General features: G+C 41.4%; 1 protein-coding gene across 1 annotated transcript in view; it reads right to left on the minus strand.

The window, feature by feature from the left end:
• prkar1b (protein kinase, cAMP-dependent, regulatory, type I, beta) overlaps window positions 1–18,320 on the minus strand; it is a 227,987-nt gene extending 209,667 nt beyond the window's left edge. The window contains exons 1-2 of the mRNA XM_048552442.2: window positions 18,193–18,320; window positions 17,642–17,818 (exon numbers count right to left, since the gene is read on the minus strand). Coding sequence (XP_048408399.1) covers window positions 17,642–17,809 — 168 coding nt within the window. The 5' untranslated portion in view covers window positions 17,810–17,818; window positions 18,193–18,320. The remainder of the gene's footprint in view (window positions 1–17,641; window positions 17,819–18,192) is intronic.
• Between the last annotated feature and the right edge of the window lie 841 nt (window positions 18,321–19,161).

Raw genomic sequence — 19,161 nt, forward strand, 5'->3', positions numbered from 1 at the left:
TCACTGTTCACTGAAAGACCTTCTCTCATGAAGATATAATCAGTTTGCAATTTTGATATCCCACAAAGTCATGGTTGAGTTCTTTTTTGACAAATAGAATGATTTTTCTGTAACCATGGGCTATAGAAAACAACAATGTTGCTGAATAAGGGTGTTCACTCACTGCTTGAAATAAAACATCATTTGACAGATCTAATCCTGAGCTCATAATGAAGCACAATGCCACTTCAAAATTAGAAAATGTCCTTAATATGAAACAGGTGCAAATGAAACAATAAACCCTGTCCATTGCTGAAGTAGAACTTCATCGTAACTGCTTCGAGAAGGAGAATTAAAGATCAATTGAAGCTCAGCAGATCATGCAACACCTTTGATGAGAAACATGGATTTTTTTTCCAATTTTATCACTTTTCCTTGTTGCACACTTGAGTATTTTCCAGTTCTCATGAAAGATCACCAACTTGAAACATGAACTCGATTTCTCTCTCTCTCCACGGACACTGCCTGACCTGATGAACAGTAGTTTCTGTTTCTCATGACATCTGCTAAAGCTTGATTCCAGTAAAACATAGGATCGTGACCTAGGTTCTTTGATTATCAAAACCTTTGAGGAACCAAACATCCCCAGTTCATCTTGTCCACTTTTTTCAGTAACTAGTATCTCCCAAATTAGAAGGTATGCTAAATACTGTGTTTAAAGCAGAAAATTTTCTACTTGGTGGAAAACAACAGTGAAAAATCTAAAAACAGAGAATGAGGTCCAGGTACAAAGATCTGGGCCTTATATTTTATGTAAATAATTAGAAAATGAAATTGAATGCTTGCCTTTAAACCTAGAGTGTTTAATACAAAGAGGTTGAAGTCATGCTTCACAGGATGGTAGCTTAGTAACCCTGAATAACCCTGGACTGAATGCTCCAGAGACCCCTTTAATTCAAATATCAAAAAATCTGAATGTAATAAAGTAGTTTCAATGATGCTGGCCATGCTACCAGATTTCATATAAATTCTACCTGACTCACTCTCAACCTTTCAAAATGAAAATGTTTTTCTCAAAAGGATTAAGGGTCCTTGGAATTCCCTTCCTCAAAAGGTGGTGGAAATAGTGTTTTTTAAAATCTTAAAGGAAAAGGAAAATAGATTCTTAATAAGGAAGAAGACGTAAAAATAAAGGTCAACACAGATGTGGACTAATTAGATCATTCATGTCTTAGCAAATGGCAGAGAAATCGTCTACTTCTAACTTACGGCACTGTGAAACATTTTTAAATGTTACACAAACCCTGACTGGCTACTACTTGAATAGGTGAACTCCAACCTTGTACAGCAATGTGACCCTCAGCTTTTCAGCAAATAATCCAAACCCTTTCCACTTACCACCTACTCACCACTGAAATGCAGTCTGCCTTAGTGCCACCCTCCTACCCTCCTCATTCATAGAATCATAAATAGCAAAACAAAGACAGCTGTTCATTGGCTCTGCCCTTAAAGTGAACAACTCATCAATGCACGCAACATTCTCAACAATCCAATCTTCTAATACAGCATCAAGGAGCAATAGCAGATCCTTAAACCAGGTCAAATCCCTTGAAGCCATCACTCTAGTATAAAGCAAAGCCCTTATTTTTAGATGGCTACTTGGTTGTAAGAAACTCTACTTTTGCATGAGTACATAGGGTTGTTCTGAAAATTACAGTCAAACCTTTCAGGAGTGTAGTTAGAAAACACTTCTACAAAATCAATGGGTGCTAAGAGTTTGGAATTCTTTTCAGCAAAAGGCAAATAATGCTGGAACAATTACTAAATTTACAACTGAGATTGCAAATTTGGTCAACCAAAGGCATTGAGGGATTTGGATCAAAGACAGATACATGGCATGAGATCAGTCTTTGTCTCAAATTGAGAAAACAGGCTAAATAGCCTAATCCTGCGCTCTTAAGAGTCAAATATCTATCATTGCTAATGCCTTGCATCATTTGAGAAATTATAACAAGATGCTGACTACAGATTGCAATTACATAAACTGTCATCTAGTTGCAAATTAGGCTTCCAAACAGATCTCAAAATGACTGGTTTAACTACAGCATATAGTTAAATCAATTTCACCTACCTGAAGCTTTTAATAGTCGAAGTTATCTTAGTTTAAATGAGATAGTGGCATCACTCAAATCTACATGGTGAAGCGTTGAACAGTCAAATCCCCAGTATAGTGTACGAAGATACAGATCATTGACATGAAATACACAGACTTTCAGAATGTAACAGGCTGGTATAAAGATAAAGATAAAATTGCAACAAGCCTAGAGGACCACAGGCTGCTCCCTCATTAACCAGAGGGTCATATGCCTCAGGCGAGGAGCAAGGCTGAAAAGGTAGGACCAGGAATGGTAATGTCAGCTAGTACAGGAATTGAACCCATGCTGCTGGTGTCACTTTGCATTGCAAACTAGCCACCGAGCCAACTGAAGTTAACTGATCACCCTGCCCCTGCATAGGCTTGGATACCAAAGTCAGGACAACAATTAAGTGACCAAATTAAATTCGTCTGATAATCATAATTTAGCAATTCATGCAAACTAAAAATAAATAATGTGAAAGGGGGAGGTGGAGGGATCATGCGAACACAAAGAAAGAACTAAAATAAAGATACAAGTAAGCAAGTAAGCAGATTTAAGGGAAACAAAGTGGAGGCAGATTAGGTGGGATTGCAAAAATTAACACTGAGAAATACAGCGTACTTTCCAACCTGTACAAAGTGCACTTAATTGCCACATAAATGAAATGATAATGCAATCACTGTAGTCAGATTAAGTCAAATTTTGCTCATGCACAAAAATCACTAACTTTCAGCTCTGAATAAAAACAGACTTTACCCATTTTTGTTTAACAAATTAAAATAGGACACTTCAATTTAACTCTCATTTCAAGAAAAAAATATCATTCATGCAATCTGGGGATCAGTGGCTGGGTCATTTATTGCCCATCTCCATTTGTCCAGGAGCATCTGGTAGTGAGCCTTCTTGAACCTCTCTCTTGGAGTGTGTGCATACATACAATTGCTAGGAACAATATTTTGGGATTTCTACCCATTGACAATAAAGAATAGTGATACATTTTCAGGATGGTGTACATGTTGGAGAGGACTTTGATGTGAGGATTTTCCCCACGCATCAGTTGCCTTCTGCTAATGGGTACTAGAGGTCAAGGGTTTGGAAGGTGCAGTCTCAGTAGATTTGAGGAGTTTCTGCAGCATGTCTTGCACATGGTACATGCTGCTGCCAATGTGTGTCAGTGATGAAGGCGTTGAATATTGAACGTAGTAGTAGATGGTGTCCCACTCAAGCAGGCTGCTTTGCTCTGGATGGTGTCAAGCTTCTCAAGTGTTGTTGGAGCGCCATTCATCCAGGCTAGCGAGGATTCTTCCATCACACTCCTGACATGTCTTGCAGATGGTGGACAGGCTTTTTGAACTTAAAGAAGGAAGTTATTTACAGCAAAACTCTGAGCCACTGATCCAGTCTTACCACCACTTTGTGGTTGGCCCAGTTCAGTTTATAGTCAATGGTAAACCCCTGACTGTTGATTGTGTGATTTCACTCTGGTAACATCGAGTGAGAAAGATCAGATGTTCTTTTGTTGCAAGTGGTCATTGTAGGCACTTGTGTGGCACATACATTACTTCACACTCATCAGCCCAAGTATTTTGTCCACATCTTGCTATATACACCAGTGATGTCAAAAATGATGCTGATCATCATCAACATACATCAGTAAACATCCCCAGTCTGAGCTTATGATGGAGGTAAGGTCATTGATGGAACAGTTTAAAATGGTTCAGCACAGGACACCACACTGAAGAGATGTCCTGTGGTTGAGATGATGACCTCCAACAACCACAACCATTTTCTTTGTGCTAGTTACTGCATCTGAACAACTCACAAACCTTTGCACTGCTCATCACCATGACAACTTCAGAATTCTCCTTTGGATCAGAGAATGGTCATAAACCTGAAACATTAACCCAACCCTTTTTTCCCTCTATACACATTGCTCAACTTAGTGAATGCTTCCAATTCTTTCTTTCACTTCATTTTCCATCAAATATTTCAGCCCTTATTCATTCAGAAAACCCATCTCTTTTTCCTCACACAATCCACAACAATGCATAAGGATTTACCAAGACTAGGCAAGAGTCCATTCTGTTAAACAGAATCATAGAAACTCTACAGTGCAGCAACTGTCCTATGCACCAACCCTCCCAAGAGCATACCACCCAGACCCAGCTCTCCACACTAACCCCACAACTGCATTTTTACTAATGGCTAATCCACATAGCCTGCACATCACTGGATAAAACAGGGCAATTTAGCACAACCAGTTCATCTAACTTGCATATCTTTGGGCTGATAAGCACCTGGCAGAGCCCATACAGACACAGGGAGAACATGCAAATGCCACACAGTCACCCAAGGCTGGCATCGAAACTGGGTCCAAGTGCCGCGAGGCAGCAGTGCTCACCACAGAGCCACGATGCTGGCCCCTCAAATGAAAAGAGCTGAAATGGTCAGCTTCCTGCAAAATTGTGATGGGGAGATAGACAATAGGTGCTGGAGTAGGCCATTCGGCCCTTCGAGCCAGCACCACCATTCATTATAATCATGGCTGATCATCCACAATCAGTATCCTGTTCCTGCCTTATCCCCATAACCCTTGATTCCACTATCTTTAAGAACTCTATCCCTCTCTTTCTTGAAAGTATCCAAGAGAGTTGGCCACCACTGCCTTCTGGGGCACAGCATTCCATATATCCAGCACTCTCTGGGTGAAGAAGTTTTTCCTCAACTCTGTTCTAAGTGGCCGACCCCTTATTTTTAAACTGTGTCCTCTGGTCCTGGACTCATCCATCAGCGGAAACATGCTTCCTGCCTCCACAGTGTCCAATCCCTTAATAATCTTGTACGTCTCCATCAAATCCCCTCTCATCCTTCTGAACTCAAGTGTATACAAGCCCATTCGCTTCAATCTTTCAACATATGATAGTCCCGCCATTCCAGGAATTGACCTCGTGAACCACTCCCTCAATAGCAAGAATGTCCCTCCACAAATTTGGAGACCAAATCTGCACACAATATTCTAGGGGCGATGTCACCAGGGCCCTGCACAGCTGCAGAAGGACCTCTTTGCTCCTATACTCAATTCCTCTTGTTATGAAGGCCAGCATGCCATTAGCTTTCTCCACTGCCTGCTGTAGCTGCATACTTGCTTTCATTGACTGATGTACAAGAACACCTCGATCTCGTTGTACTTCCCCTTTACCTAACTTGACTCCATTTAGTTAGTCATCTGCCTTCCTGTTCTTGCCAAAGTGGATAACCACACATTTATCCACATTAAACTGCATCTGTCATGCATTCATCCACTCACCTAGCCTGTCCAAGTCACCCTGTATACTCATAATATCCTCCTCATATTTCACACTGCCACCCAACTTTGTGTCAACAGCAAATTTGCTAATATTACTTGTAACGCCTTCATCTATATCACTATTGTATATTGTAAACAGCTGCGGTTCCAGCACTGAACCTTGTGGTAACCCACTGGTCACCGCCTGCCATTCCAAAAGGGACCCGTTTATCACTACTTTTTGCTTCCTGTCAACCAGCCAATTTTCAATTCAACTCAGTATTTTGCCCCCAATACCATGTGCCCTAATTTTGTTCACCAATCTCCTATGTGGGACTTTATCAAAGGCTTTCTGAAAGTCCAGGTACACTACGTCCACTGGTTCTCCCTTGTCCATCTTCATAGATACATCCTCAAAAAATTCCAGAAGATTCGTCAAGCACAATTTCCTCTTCGTAAATCCATGCTGACTCTGACTTATCCTGTTATTGCTATCCAAATGAGTCATAATTTCATCTTTTATAATTCACTCCAGCATCTTTCCCACCACTGACGTCAGGCTAACTGGTCTATAATTTCCTGTTTTCTCTCTCCCTCCTTTCTTGAAAAGTGGGACAACACTAGCCACCCTCCAATCTGCAGGAACTGATCCTGAATCTATGGAACATTGGAAAATGATTACCAATGCGTCCACAATTTCTAGAGCCACCTCCTTCAGTACCCTGGGATGCAGACCATCAGGTCCCAGGGACTTAACAGCCTTCAGACCTAACAGTCTATCCAACACCATTTCCTGCCTAATATAAGTTCCCTTCAGTTCATCCATTACCCTAGGTCCTTCAGCCACTATTGCATCTGGGAGATTGCTTGTATCTTCCCTAGTGAAGACAGATCCAAAGTACCTATTCAACTCTTCTGCCATTTCCTTGTTCCGCAGAATAAATTCACCTGTTTCTGACTTCAAGGGCCCAATTTTAGGCTTAATCATTTTTTTTTTCTTTTCACATACCTAAAAAAGCCTTTACTATCCTCCTTTATATTTTTGGCCAGTTTTCCTTCATACCTCATTTTTTCTCTACGTATTGCCTTTTTAGTTATCTTCTGTTGCTCCTTAAAAGCTTCCTAGTCCTCCAGCTTCCCGCTCATCTTTGCCATGTTATACTTCTTCTCTTTTATCTTTATACAATCCTTAACTTCCCTCGTCAGTCACGGCCGCCCCTGCCTCCCCTCAGGATCTTTCTTCCTCTTTGGAATGAACTGATCCTGCACCTTCTGCATTATATCCAGGAATACCTGCCATTGTTGTTCCACTGCCATCCCTGCTAGGGTATTGTACCATTGAACTTCGGCCAGCTCCTCCCTCATAGCTCCATAGTTCCCTTTGTTCAACTGCAATATTGACATTTACGATTCTCCCTTCTCCCTATCAAACTACAGATTAAAATTTATCATATTATGGTCACTACCTCCTAATGGTTCCTTTATTTTGAAGTCCCTGATCAAATCCGGTTCGTTGCACAACACCAGATCCAGGAATGCCTCCTCCCTGGTAGGCTCCAGTTCTAAGAATCCATCTCGGAGGCACTCCACAAACTCCCTTTCTTGGGGTCCAGTACCAGCCTGATTCTCCCAGTCTACCCGCATGTTGAAATCTCCCATAACAACTGTAGTGATCCCTTTGCGACAGACCAATTTCAACTCTTGATTCAACTTACACCCTATATCCTGACTACTGTTTGGGGCCTGTAGATAACTCCCATTAGTGTCTTTCTACCCTGAGAATTTCTCAGCTCTATCCATACTGACTCTCCATCTCTTGATTCTATGTCACCTCTCGCAAGGGACTGAATATCATTCCTCACCAACAGGGCCATCCCACCCCCTCTGCCCATCAGTCTGTCCTTTCAATAGCATATATAGCCTTGAATATTCGTTTCCCAGGCCCTACCCACTTGAAGCCACATCTCAGTTATCACCACAACATCGTACTTGCCAATTTCCAACTGAGCCTCAAGCTCATCCACCTTATTTCTTATGCTTCGTGCATTCATATATATTTTTTAATTTGTTTCTTCCCTCACGCTTCCTATCAATCCCTATTTCACTTGGCCATACTGTACAATCCCTTCTTCAGTTTTCTGCTCCGTTGATTCTGTTGTCTTTCTCACTTTCCCTTCAACATCATTCTTAAATTTCCAGTTTGGCCCCTCCCCCCCGACTACTCAGTTTAAACTCACTTGTGTTGCAATGGCAAACCTGCCTGCCAGAATGCTGGTCCCCCACCTATTAAGATGCAAGCCGTCCCTCTTGTACAATTTATCCTTACCCCAAAACATACCCCAGTGATCCAAGAATTTAAATCCTTGCTTCCAGCACCAGTTCCTCAGCCACACGTTCAAGTCCATTATCTCCCTGTTCCTGCCCTCTCCAGCCCGAGGAACTGGAAGCAAACTGGAGATAACCACCCTGGAAGTCCTGCTTTTCAGCCTTCTTTGGAGTTCTCTGAAGTCCCGCTGTAGAATGTGCCTCCTTTTCTTCCCGACGTCATTAGTGCCGACATGCGCCACCACCTCTGGCTCTTCACCCTCGCCCTTGAGGATTCCCTGCCCTCTATCAGTGACGTCCTGGAACCTGGCATCAGGAAGGCAACACGCCATCCTCAAATCCCGCCTGTTGCCGCAGAAACCCCTTTCAGTCCCTCTCATTATGAAGCCCCCTATTACCAAATCTCTGCGTGATGTCTGACTCCTCAGCTCTGCCTCTACACCAATTTTTGGCTCGCAGACCTGTCCACTTCTCAGACTGGCAATGTCGTCTGTCTCAATAGTTTCCAAGAGAGTCAACCTGTTTACGACAGGGTACTTCCCCCGGGGTCTCTTGCACTTCATTCATGTCTTCCTTCCTCATCGACATCCCCCTTCTCTCTTCTGATATCCTCGGTGTAATGACCTCGCTGAAGGTCCTGTCCAGAAAATTCTCGTTCTCTCGGATGAGCCTGAGGTCATCTAGTTCTTTCTTCAGTGCTGCAACAATCTCCTTCAGAAGCTGAATGTGTACACACCTTCCACAGCTATCGGAGCCAGAAGCATCAGTGTCCCTGACCTCCCATATCATGCACACAGCACACTGAATCAGCTTGGCAGTCATGTCTTCACCTCTTCAACAGTGGCATAATCTCCTCACTAAACCTCTTCGCCAAAGACTCGCACTTTACTCACCAGGCACTTCCCTCAACCCTTGTTTTTTTGCTGTGAGTCTGTGGACTCTTAATTAGGTTAGAGGAGGAGGGTGGGAGGGAGGCCCTACCATGTAGGACCTGGGGCCGAGAACACACCTACGTAAATAGCGCTCACTTACCTTCCCAACTGCCTCTCTACTCTGACCTCATCCACCTGGCTTCTGCCACTTTGTACCGCAAAAAGGATGTCACCAGAATAATAATCGCACAGAAAAGAACATTAGGATGCACAGAGCTTCAAGTTTGTTCATCGTAGATAATGAAAATAAAGGCAAGAACTCTATAAGATACTTTATTAAGTGTAAGATGGACAGATTTTCACTGGTTTTTCTGCTGCAGAAAAACCCAAGATTTCCAAAAGAGGAGCTGAGCAGATATCAGACCCTCCGAAATTGTAATGTCTCCTACAATCTCCAATGTGAGAAATATATCTTCAGCAAGGAACAGAATCATTTCTTTCTCCCTTCTCCAAAGCTCCTAAACCTTTCCTAGTTGACTAACTGAAAGTGATGCCGGTTTGAGACACGTCTCAATTAGCAAATAGTTGATCCAGAACTAGCTAAACAAAAATGCTCTGCACCGTGCCATAAAGTCTCTGCATATTAATGAAGATTTCCATCCAAATGAAAACACAAAATTTAGCATCTCAAGAAATGAACTGTCAGAGGAAAGGTGAGACATTCCTATTTGCAACTTTCTTCCTTGTGCTTCCTCCATGAAGTTTTATTTTCTTTAAACATATAAAGCTCTGGAAACAAAAAAATCAAGAAGTATTTATCTCTGAACCACTGTGTACTCAAAATTTCCATGTCCCCCAAAGACAGAAGGATTCAAATAACTTTTTCTTAATACCATCCTTCAAATTACCTTGGTCAGAGACATTATTTATTCACTGATCATCAAATTTGACTTATCTAAACTGTTGCCACTGTCCCAGAACACACACAGTCACAATTAGTTATTGACTTATAAGGCAATGAAAAGAACTGGCTTCCAGCAACAGCTGGGAAATGAAATTTTGTCAATGAAATGGGCAAAGCTTTTTGTTGTGATGACAAGAGGATTGGAAAACAGTTAAGAAAGTTAGCAGCATGTGGGACAAGCAATTGTAGACAAATTCCAGCAACTCGGAGAAAAATCTGTTTCTCATCTAGAGGATAGATCTAGATCTCAAAAACAAATATGAGCACCATCTGTGTTGGTGACTGACCACAGAGGCAAAAAAAAGTAATGCATTTGTTGGCTAACATTGATATTACAAAATAGAATTGCAACAAGTTTATGCTGCGAACAATGTTTGAACTACATTCAGTCTAGATGATTGCTCAACATAAATTTTAAAGCTTGAAAGAAAAAGTGTCTAATTTTAGAAAAATAAAAGTCAGATTTCACCAATTATCCTCATATTAGTGGTTTATACATTATTCCTCAAGGGACATAAACCTACAACACCTTAAAGGCAGTTTACAACAGACGCAGGTAAAGAGGTATGCAGATAACTTTCTTAGGTGCTGTCATTTCATGAGTAGTTAGTATTCTAGTTTGATTCTTTTCAGAAATCTGATATACACATTGTGATCAAACACAATTACATTTTTTTAGCCAATGAATATGCTTCGGCTGCATAATTTGTCATGTGTCACACTAAGTATGTTATGATGTTTAACACATATGTCAGGTAGCAAATTTTGGTCCAAAGAATAGGGTGGTCATTTAATACTTGGAAGGCACATGTCTAGATGAAGCCAACAAACAATGAAATCTCTAAATATAAATACACCAATCATCAAAAATTGCAGCAAAGGTAAGCAATTTTTTAAAAAATATATAAACCAAGCACTAGGTTGTGTGTCTGGCCAGACAGAACTGAAGAGTAGGAAAATTAGGCCAAACCTGAAACAAAGCTTGCTTAGAATATATCTGAAATACCACATGCATTTCCGGTAACCATATTATGTAAAGGGTATACAGGCAACGGAGAAGGTACAGAAAAGATTTCGAACTATGATATCAGAAAAGCCATAGGTGCACATATTAGGAAATAATGACATCATTAAGATCATTTCTTTTGAAGTAAAGAAAATTGCTGATGATCTAATAAGGGTCTTTAAAATAACCTAAAGTTTTAAGAGAGCGAAAATGTTTCCTCCTGTGGGGCGAGACCAAAACTACAGATCATCAATATAAAACAGTCACCAAGAAAAAGAGGAGACAATTAAAGAAAATCTTCTTTGTCTAATGCGTGGTTAGAAGTCAGAACACTTAGATAAAGTGTGAGTCAGAAGATAATACAGAGTAGCGTGGTAGACAAGCAAAAACGGTTGGAGGCTCAAGTGTAGCACAAACACTGCACTGGTCAAACTGCTTCTTTCTATGCATTAATTATTTGTTAATTTAATCTTTCACAGGATGTGGGTGGTGCTGACAAGAATGCACATTGTTAATTTCCCTTCAGAAAGGGTGATGAGATGCCTACACGGGATTTGGTAAAGGTTGAGAATTCAGACAAACTTCACATCCCCTCAAGCCTCCATATTGGAAAACGGTATATTTTAAAAAGCCTTTTGACGTAGAAATAAAGTTACAGGAAATTAATCTTAACAGGTCTGAGCATTTCCAGCAACTTTGTTTTTGTTCCTGATTTACAGCATCCACAGTTGTTTCGTTTTTTAATTTTGGAAATTAATCTTGGCCCCGCCTCATGCAGCAACAATAATGAACATAGAAAAGTACAGCACAGTACTGGCACTTCGGCCCACGATGTTGTGCCGTGGAATAATCCTAATCCAAAAATAAAATAACCTAACCTACATTCCCCTCAATTCACTGCTGTCCATGCGCATGTCCAGCAGTCGCTTAAATGTCACTAATGACTCCGTCTCCACGGCTACCACCGGTAAACCATTCCATGCGCTCACAACTCTCTGGGTGAAGAACCTCCCTCTGACGTCTCCTCTATACCTTCCTCCTAACACCTTAAAACTATGCCCCTCGTGGCAGTCAATCCTGCCCTGGGGAAAAGTCTCTGGCTATCGACTCTATCCATGCCTCTCATTACCTTCTACACCTCGATCAGGTCACCTCTCTTCCTCCTTCTCTCCAGAGAGAAAAATCCGAGCTCAGTCAACCTCTCCTCGTAAGACAAGCCCTCCAGTCCAGGCAGCATCCTGGTAAACCTCCTTTGCACCCTCTCCAAAGACTCCACATCTTTCCTATAATAGGGCGACCAGAACTGGACACAATATTCCAAGAGTGGTCTCACCAGGGTTTTGTAGAGCTGCAGCACAACCTCGGGGCTCTTAAACTCGATCCCCCTGTTAATGAAAGCCAAAACACCATATGCTTTCTTAACAACCTTATCCACCTGGGTGGCAACTTTGAGGGAGCTATGCACTTGAACACCAAGATCCCGCTGTTCCTCCAGATAAGAAGTCAACTAATTAAGCTGTGGAAGAGATGGGCAAAGTGCCAATGTAGTGTCAGCTTTAACAATGGTGCCATTTATTCGAAGTGATGGTGATACCATTTCACCTGTGGCCATGGTCGTCCGTGAGGGGGACGGATGAAGCGTTTCAAGCAAACAATTCAGAAAGGTTCAACATCACCTGACTGCCTCACTAATGGATGGCCCTAACCACTCCATCCAGGTGACACTGTACTGTCCTTGTCCCCTCCCCAGGCCCCCAGCTGCAGCTTCCAAGTTACTGTCCATTGCTATTTCCTTTCAGAAGGCATGAAGAGCTGCTTATTCGAACTGCTACAGTCCCTCGTGGGTAGGTACTGCTGTTAAGAAGCGAAGTCCTTGATTTTGACCCAGCAATAGTTCCAAGTCATAGAGATTCACAGTACAGAAACAGACCAATTGAACTAATTCATCCATGCTGGCCAGATAGTCTAAATTAATTTAGTCCCATTTGCCAGCATTTGGCCCATATCCCTCTGAACCCTTCATATTCATACACCCATCCAGATGCCTTCTAAACGTTGTAATTGCACCAGTCTCCATCACTTCCCCTGGCAGCTCATTCCATACATGCACCACCCTCTGTGCGAAAAAAATTACCACTAAGGTCCCTTTTAAGTCTTTCCCCGCTCACCTTAAACCTATGCCCTCCAGTTTTGGACACCCCCACCTTAGGGAAAAAGACCCTAACCACGCCCCTCATGATTTTATCAACTTCTAAAAGGTCACCCCTCCACCCCTGAAACTCCAGTGAAAACAGTCCTAGCTTTTTCAGCCTCTCCCTACAGCTCAAACCCTCCAGCCCTCACAGTATCATTGTAAACTTTTCTGAACCATTTCAAGTTTCACAACATCCTTCCTCTAGCAGGGAGACCAGAATCAAATGTAGTATTCCAGTAGTGGCCTTATTAATGTCTTATACAGCTGCAAAGTGATCTCCCAACTCCTGCACTCAGTGCACTGACTAATAAAGGCAAGCATACCAAATGCCTTCTTCACTACCCTGTCTACTTGTGACTCCACTTTCAAGGAACTATGAACCAGCACTCCAAGGTCTCTTTGTTCAGCAACACTCCCTAGGACCTCAGCATCAAGTGTACAAGTCCTGCTCTGATTTGCCTTTCCAAAATATACATCTCATATTTATCAAGATTAAACTCTCGCCACTCACCAACCCATCAGGCCATCTGATCAAGGGCCTACTGTACTCCGACATAGCCTTCTTCACTGTCTACACCATCAATTTTGGTGTCATCTGCAAACTTACTAACCATACCTCCTACATTCATATCCAAATCATTTATATAAATGACCAAGACCAGTGGACTCAACACCACTGGTCACAGGCCTTCAGTCGAAAAGCAACCAGCTTCTACCAGTCTCTGTCCCCACCTTTGAGCCAATTTTGTACCAAAATGGTTAGTGCACCGTCTGTTCCATGTGATCTAATCTCCAACCATCTACCATGCAGACCCTTTTCAAATCATTACTGAAGTCCGTAATGTCGGTGTCCACCACTCCATCTTCATCAATCCTCTTCATTACTTCTTCAAAAAAGTCTTAATCGAGTTAGTGAGATACAATTTCTCGAGACACAAAGCCTTACTGACTATTTCTAATCAGTCCTTGCTTTTCCAAATGCATGTAAATCCTGTCACTCAGATTTCCCTCCAACAACTTGCCCACTCGTGATGTCAGGCTCACCAGTCTATAGATCCCTGGTTTTTTCTTATCACCTTTCTTAAATAATGGTTCACGTTAGCCCGTCTCCAGTCTTCTGGCACGTCCCCAGTTTGTGATACAAATATCTGAGTAAGAGGCCCAGCAATCACTTGACGAGCTTCCCACAAAGGTTTAGGGTACATCTGATCACACCCCAAGAATTTTCCACCTTTGCACATTTTAGGACATCCAGGCCCTCCTCCTCTGTAATATTAACTGTTCAGGATGTCACTATTTATTTACCCAAGTTCTCTAGCTTCCATATCCTTCTCCACTATAAACACTAACGCAAAATACTTGTTTAATGGCTCAGCCATCTCCTGCAGTTCCACACATAGGTGGCCTTGCTGATCTTGAAGGAACCCTATTCTCTCCCTAGTTACCATCTTGTCCTTAACATATTTGTCGAATCCCTTTTGATGCTCCTTACTCCCTATTTTCCTAAAACTATCTCATGTCCCTTTTCTGTCCTCTGGACTTCCCTCTTACGTATTTTCTATTGCCTGTAAACTGATCTTGGGATTCACTTGATCATTGCTGTTTACAGTTGACAGATGCTTCCTTCTTTTTCCTCGACTAGAACTTCAATTCTTCTCGTCACTCAGCATTCACTACACTTACCAGCCTTGCCTTTTACCCTGAGAGGAACATACCTTTCTGAACTCTTGTCATTTTTGAAGGCTTTCCACTTCGCAGCTGTCCCTTTACCTGTAAATATCCCAATTAACTTTTTGAAAGTTCTTACCTAATACCATTAAAACTGCCCTCCTCCAATTTAGAACTTTAACATCAGGTCTATCCTTTTACATAATTATTTTAAAACCGATAGAATTAGGATCACTGGCCGCAAAGTGCACCCCCACTGACATTTCAGTTACTTGCCCTACCTTATTTCTCAAGAGAAGGACAAGGTTTGCTCCTCCTCCAGTACATGCATCCACATGCTGAATCAGAAAATTTTCATGTACTCAATTAAATTCCTCTCCATCCTTAACACTATGGCAGTCCCTGTCTAAAGTTAAAATCCCCTATCATTACCACTCTGATTCTTACAGATAACTGAGATCTCCTTACAAATTTATTTCTCAATTTCCGGCTGATTATTGGAGGATGGTCTATAGTACAATCTCAATAAGGTGATCATCCCTTTCTTATTTCTCATTTCCACCCAAATAATTTCACCAGATGTACTCCATGACATATCCTCCTTATGTACAGCTGTAATGTTATCCCTTATCAAAAAAGCCACTCCCCTCCTTTCTTGCACCACCCCCCCTTTCTATCCTTCCTATAGTATTGATAGCCTGAACCATTTAGCTGCCAGTCCTGTCCATCCCTGAGCCACATCATTATAATAGTTATGATATCGCAGTCTCATGTTCCCCACCATGCTCTGAGCTTTTCTGCCTTAACTATCTGGGTTAGTGCATTGAAATAAACGCAGCTTAATTCATTAGTCCTACCTTATTCTCTGCTTTGTTCCTGCTTACTTTGATTGTTTGACTTGCTCCTTTTCCCAAGTGCACCAGCCTCAGACTCATCATTTTTTTCATTATTTCTCTGGTTGCCCCCCCGCTCCAAAGCCCCTCTTACTTGTTTAAATCCAGCAAATCTCCCAGCCACTATATTAATCCTCTTTCAATTCAGGTGCCACACCACCTCCCCCCCCCCCCCCCCCCCCTTCTTACACAGGTCACTATTAGATGTTTGGTAGCAAACTTATAAATGGTACTAATCCTACACAGTTGTTGCCATTATCCTTCTAGATGATAGAGGCTGTGGATTTGGAACATCCTTTCGAAGAAGTTGACTTTGAGTTGTTGCACTGCATTAGCAGTGAAAAGAGAGAATGTTTGACATATATGCTATATATCTACTATAATTGCTATGTAAGTGTTTTTGCACTTCTGAATCCAAGTTTAGCTGGATATCTAACTTATTATTTTAACTGTACATCCTCCAGTCAATATTTCCTCTATTTCATTGATAACTAGAAACAACCCACTTGTGTGCAGTCAATCATTCGTAAAAAGTTTTTTTTAAGAAGTGGACCTGAGAAATATTACTTAGACAATGGTCAATGTCCCTAAGTAATCACAAGGTTATAAATACATACACTTTAAACATTCAGGTCATTAACGAAAAACATTCAAATTTAAGTTTTTTTGGTCTGGGGAAGCCATACATCATTCAGATCCCAGTTCAGTAGTTGTACAGACTTGCCAAAGGTAAAATTGGCTTCAACCTAAATAATTATATCATTTGAAAGTAACTAAATTTCAAAGTAATTGAGAAATCTGTGTAATGCTGCATGAACTGGCCTGAGGTCCCATTTTTGTAGGCAGCCGGAATATAAACAATTTCCCATGGGTTTAGAGGATTAAGGTTTTGGGCAAGAGGTACAGAAATGATGCAAGGAAACTTATTTTTATTTATAGGCAGTGAGTGGTAATGACCTGGAAATTGCTCCGTATCAAGGTGGAGGAAACAGAGACAGTCAATGTTTCAAAAGGAAACTGTATAAGCATTTATGGAAAATATATTTCAAGGGTATGTAAATTGACAGCATGGTGCATGGGACTCTCTGCGTTACTCAACAGAGTTGGCATGGACTACCCATTAGGTTTCTTCTGTAACTATGCCTTTTTAAAAGATACTCCAATTGATGTGACAGTTCTGACAAATTAAAGATTAATGATTCTTTTCACACAAATTTATTGACTGAAAATCCAGAGCCTATTGTCATCAAGGGACATATCAAAGTGATTAGCTCAGAATGAAGCATAAGTAAACAACAAGGCAAGGAGTAGCTTTTAGACAAAGCATACGGAATGGAATTTGAGTTAGCAAGATATGAAGCATCACTGGGTTATAACTGACCTGTCTCCGTTGATGGCTGAATTTTTTCTTCAACTTATTTTTCTAATCAGCCTGTTCAGAAATGTTATTATACACCTCTGGAGCAGCTGGGATTTGAACACAGGCCTCCAGGTCAAGGGGTAAGAATATTACCACTGCGCCACTAACGTTCAACAGAAAACTTTTGATATGTAACACAACACATCTGATAACACATTCACATGCTGGTTATGGGCTGCATTTGGGTTTTGGGGCTAGAGAATGTAAGTTTAATTACAGCAAACAAGAACTTAGACAATGCAGCATCTTTAACAAAGTAAAACGTCCAAAAGGAATTTCATAGTTTCATTTTGAAAATGAAGTTTTCACAGACCACATAAAGAGATATTAAGTATGGTGGCCAAAGGTTTGGCCAAAGAGGTAAAGTTTTTACGAGTGACCCAAGGAAGGAGAGAAGCAGAGAGGTTTACGGAATTACAATCAGCAATCAGGTGAAAAGAGGGTTTTAGCATGTTACAAAATGCATACCAACATGTTGCACAATTTTTCCGAGTACTAATTCATTCAACATCCAAAAATTGAGCACCTACTGCATTTTAACAAGAGATCATAACAGGGGCAGAATTTTCCATCCCACCAGATACATCACATTTTTAAGGACTTGAACGTGAAACTTTAAAGTCACAGTTACTGACAAAAATTTTCAAATGCATTTAGTTTTATCTCCTTCTGGCTTGTAAAAGATATCAACAGATTTGCTGAATATCAAAAATCAGCATGTATAAACTAAATATTTACAAAACCAAATGGTGCCAATGGCCAAGGAGATGTCACTTAAGAACCAACTGCTATTTTCAAATCCCATACATTGGAAAAATAACCAATGAAAGTACAAAAGATTTTCCCTTCTTCCCCAAGTAAAGATTAAATGAAAACACATTTTCTTTAGAATTTACCTTTTCCAGTTTGTCAAAATATTCTTTCAAGAATTTCATTGGTCGGTCAGGTTTGGCAATGCAGAGGCTAACAATACATTCCTTCAGGATTTGCTGGATGTTGTGCTTTTGGACGTAAACTTCACATCCTTTCAAGCTCTCATCTTCCTCCATATTAGAAGACGCCATGTTTCAAAGCTTTTTAATATATAAAGAAAATTACAGGAAATTTGGTTCATTGTTTTGTCCCCTCCTCACACAGTCACAGCAGTGATAACAAATTGATTAATGCGTGGAAGCGATGGGGGAGATGCTAATATAGTGTCAACCATGGCAATGGTGGTATTGATTGGGAGGAATGGTGATGCCGTTTCGCCGGCGGCGGTTGTTGGTGGGGGGGGGCGCGAGTCGTTTCAAACCCAAATACAAAATTCGGAACGGGCTCGAGCTCACCTGGCCACCCCACTGGCGGCTAGCCACGCCCACTCCCCCCAGGTGATGCTTCCACTGCCCCATCCCTGAGAACAACCCCGCTCCCGAGAGCCCAGCTGCCGCCTCCAAATTGCACTCACTCTGTCCGAGCGCTCGTCAGTCAGCTAGCCTTCCTCTCGCTCCCTCTCCAGTACGCGCGCACACACAACAGAAGCGCCCGTGCCGAACACCCCTTCTCCTGGGCGCGCACTCGTGCGACGGATCCTCTGTTCCGCATCTCGCGAGTGAGCATGCGCACCTCCCTTGCCTGTCAATCAAAATCTTTCTGTCAGAAAAACAAAGAACTGCGGGCCGCTGGAAATCAGAAACATAAACTGCTGCAAAATCTCAGCAGGTCTGTCAGCATCTGTGGAGAGAAAGCAGAATTAACGTTTCGGGTCCAGTTGACTCTTCTCGTCAGAATCAAAATCTTGTCTCCGGTCCCACTTGCTGAGGTCTGCTGTCTCCCTTGCCTAACAAAATTCTCTTCTCGGACCACGTCGCTGAACATTCTTTATTGTGGCAACACAGGATTGAAACGTGCACAAGAAATGCGGAGGGTGCACATCTGAAATAAAATGAAAGCTGGTTGTTTCCTGGGAAATACGTTTGGTAAATTCGGGAGAAAGAGAAAAACAAATGTTTATGTTTCAGTTACAATAGGTGTCAGTAAATCAATACTGTATAGGTAAATGTACAACACATACGATTTAGATAGCTTTGCAATGGACGCAATTACATTTGATCATAAAACTCTAAAGATTTAATCGAAATTAGTAACTCCGATTCTCACTGGGGTTAAATGCATTCCCATCCAAAATCTCCATTTAATAATTGTCCAAATTTTCATTGTGAACACAAGACATAGTCCTCTAGGATTGAACCAAGCATTCTCCGTTAGCTAATCATTAAAATTAACACACAAACTTAGCATTGAACACAAATTTCTGTCATATTATTCCAGAAGGCAAAATTCTATGCCCAGATTGTGAATAGGTTGAATTATTTAATCCTTGTCCCTAACAGACTGGACCTGCTTAATATGGACATGGCAGTGGAAGATTTTTGAA

Source organism: Stegostoma tigrinum, chromosome 23 (assembly GCF_030684315.1).
Source record: "Stegostoma tigrinum isolate sSteTig4 chromosome 23, sSteTig4.hap1, whole genome shotgun sequence".
In the NCBI taxonomy this organism is placed as follows: Eukaryota; Metazoa; Chordata; class Chondrichthyes; order Orectolobiformes; family Stegostomatidae; genus Stegostoma; species Stegostoma tigrinum.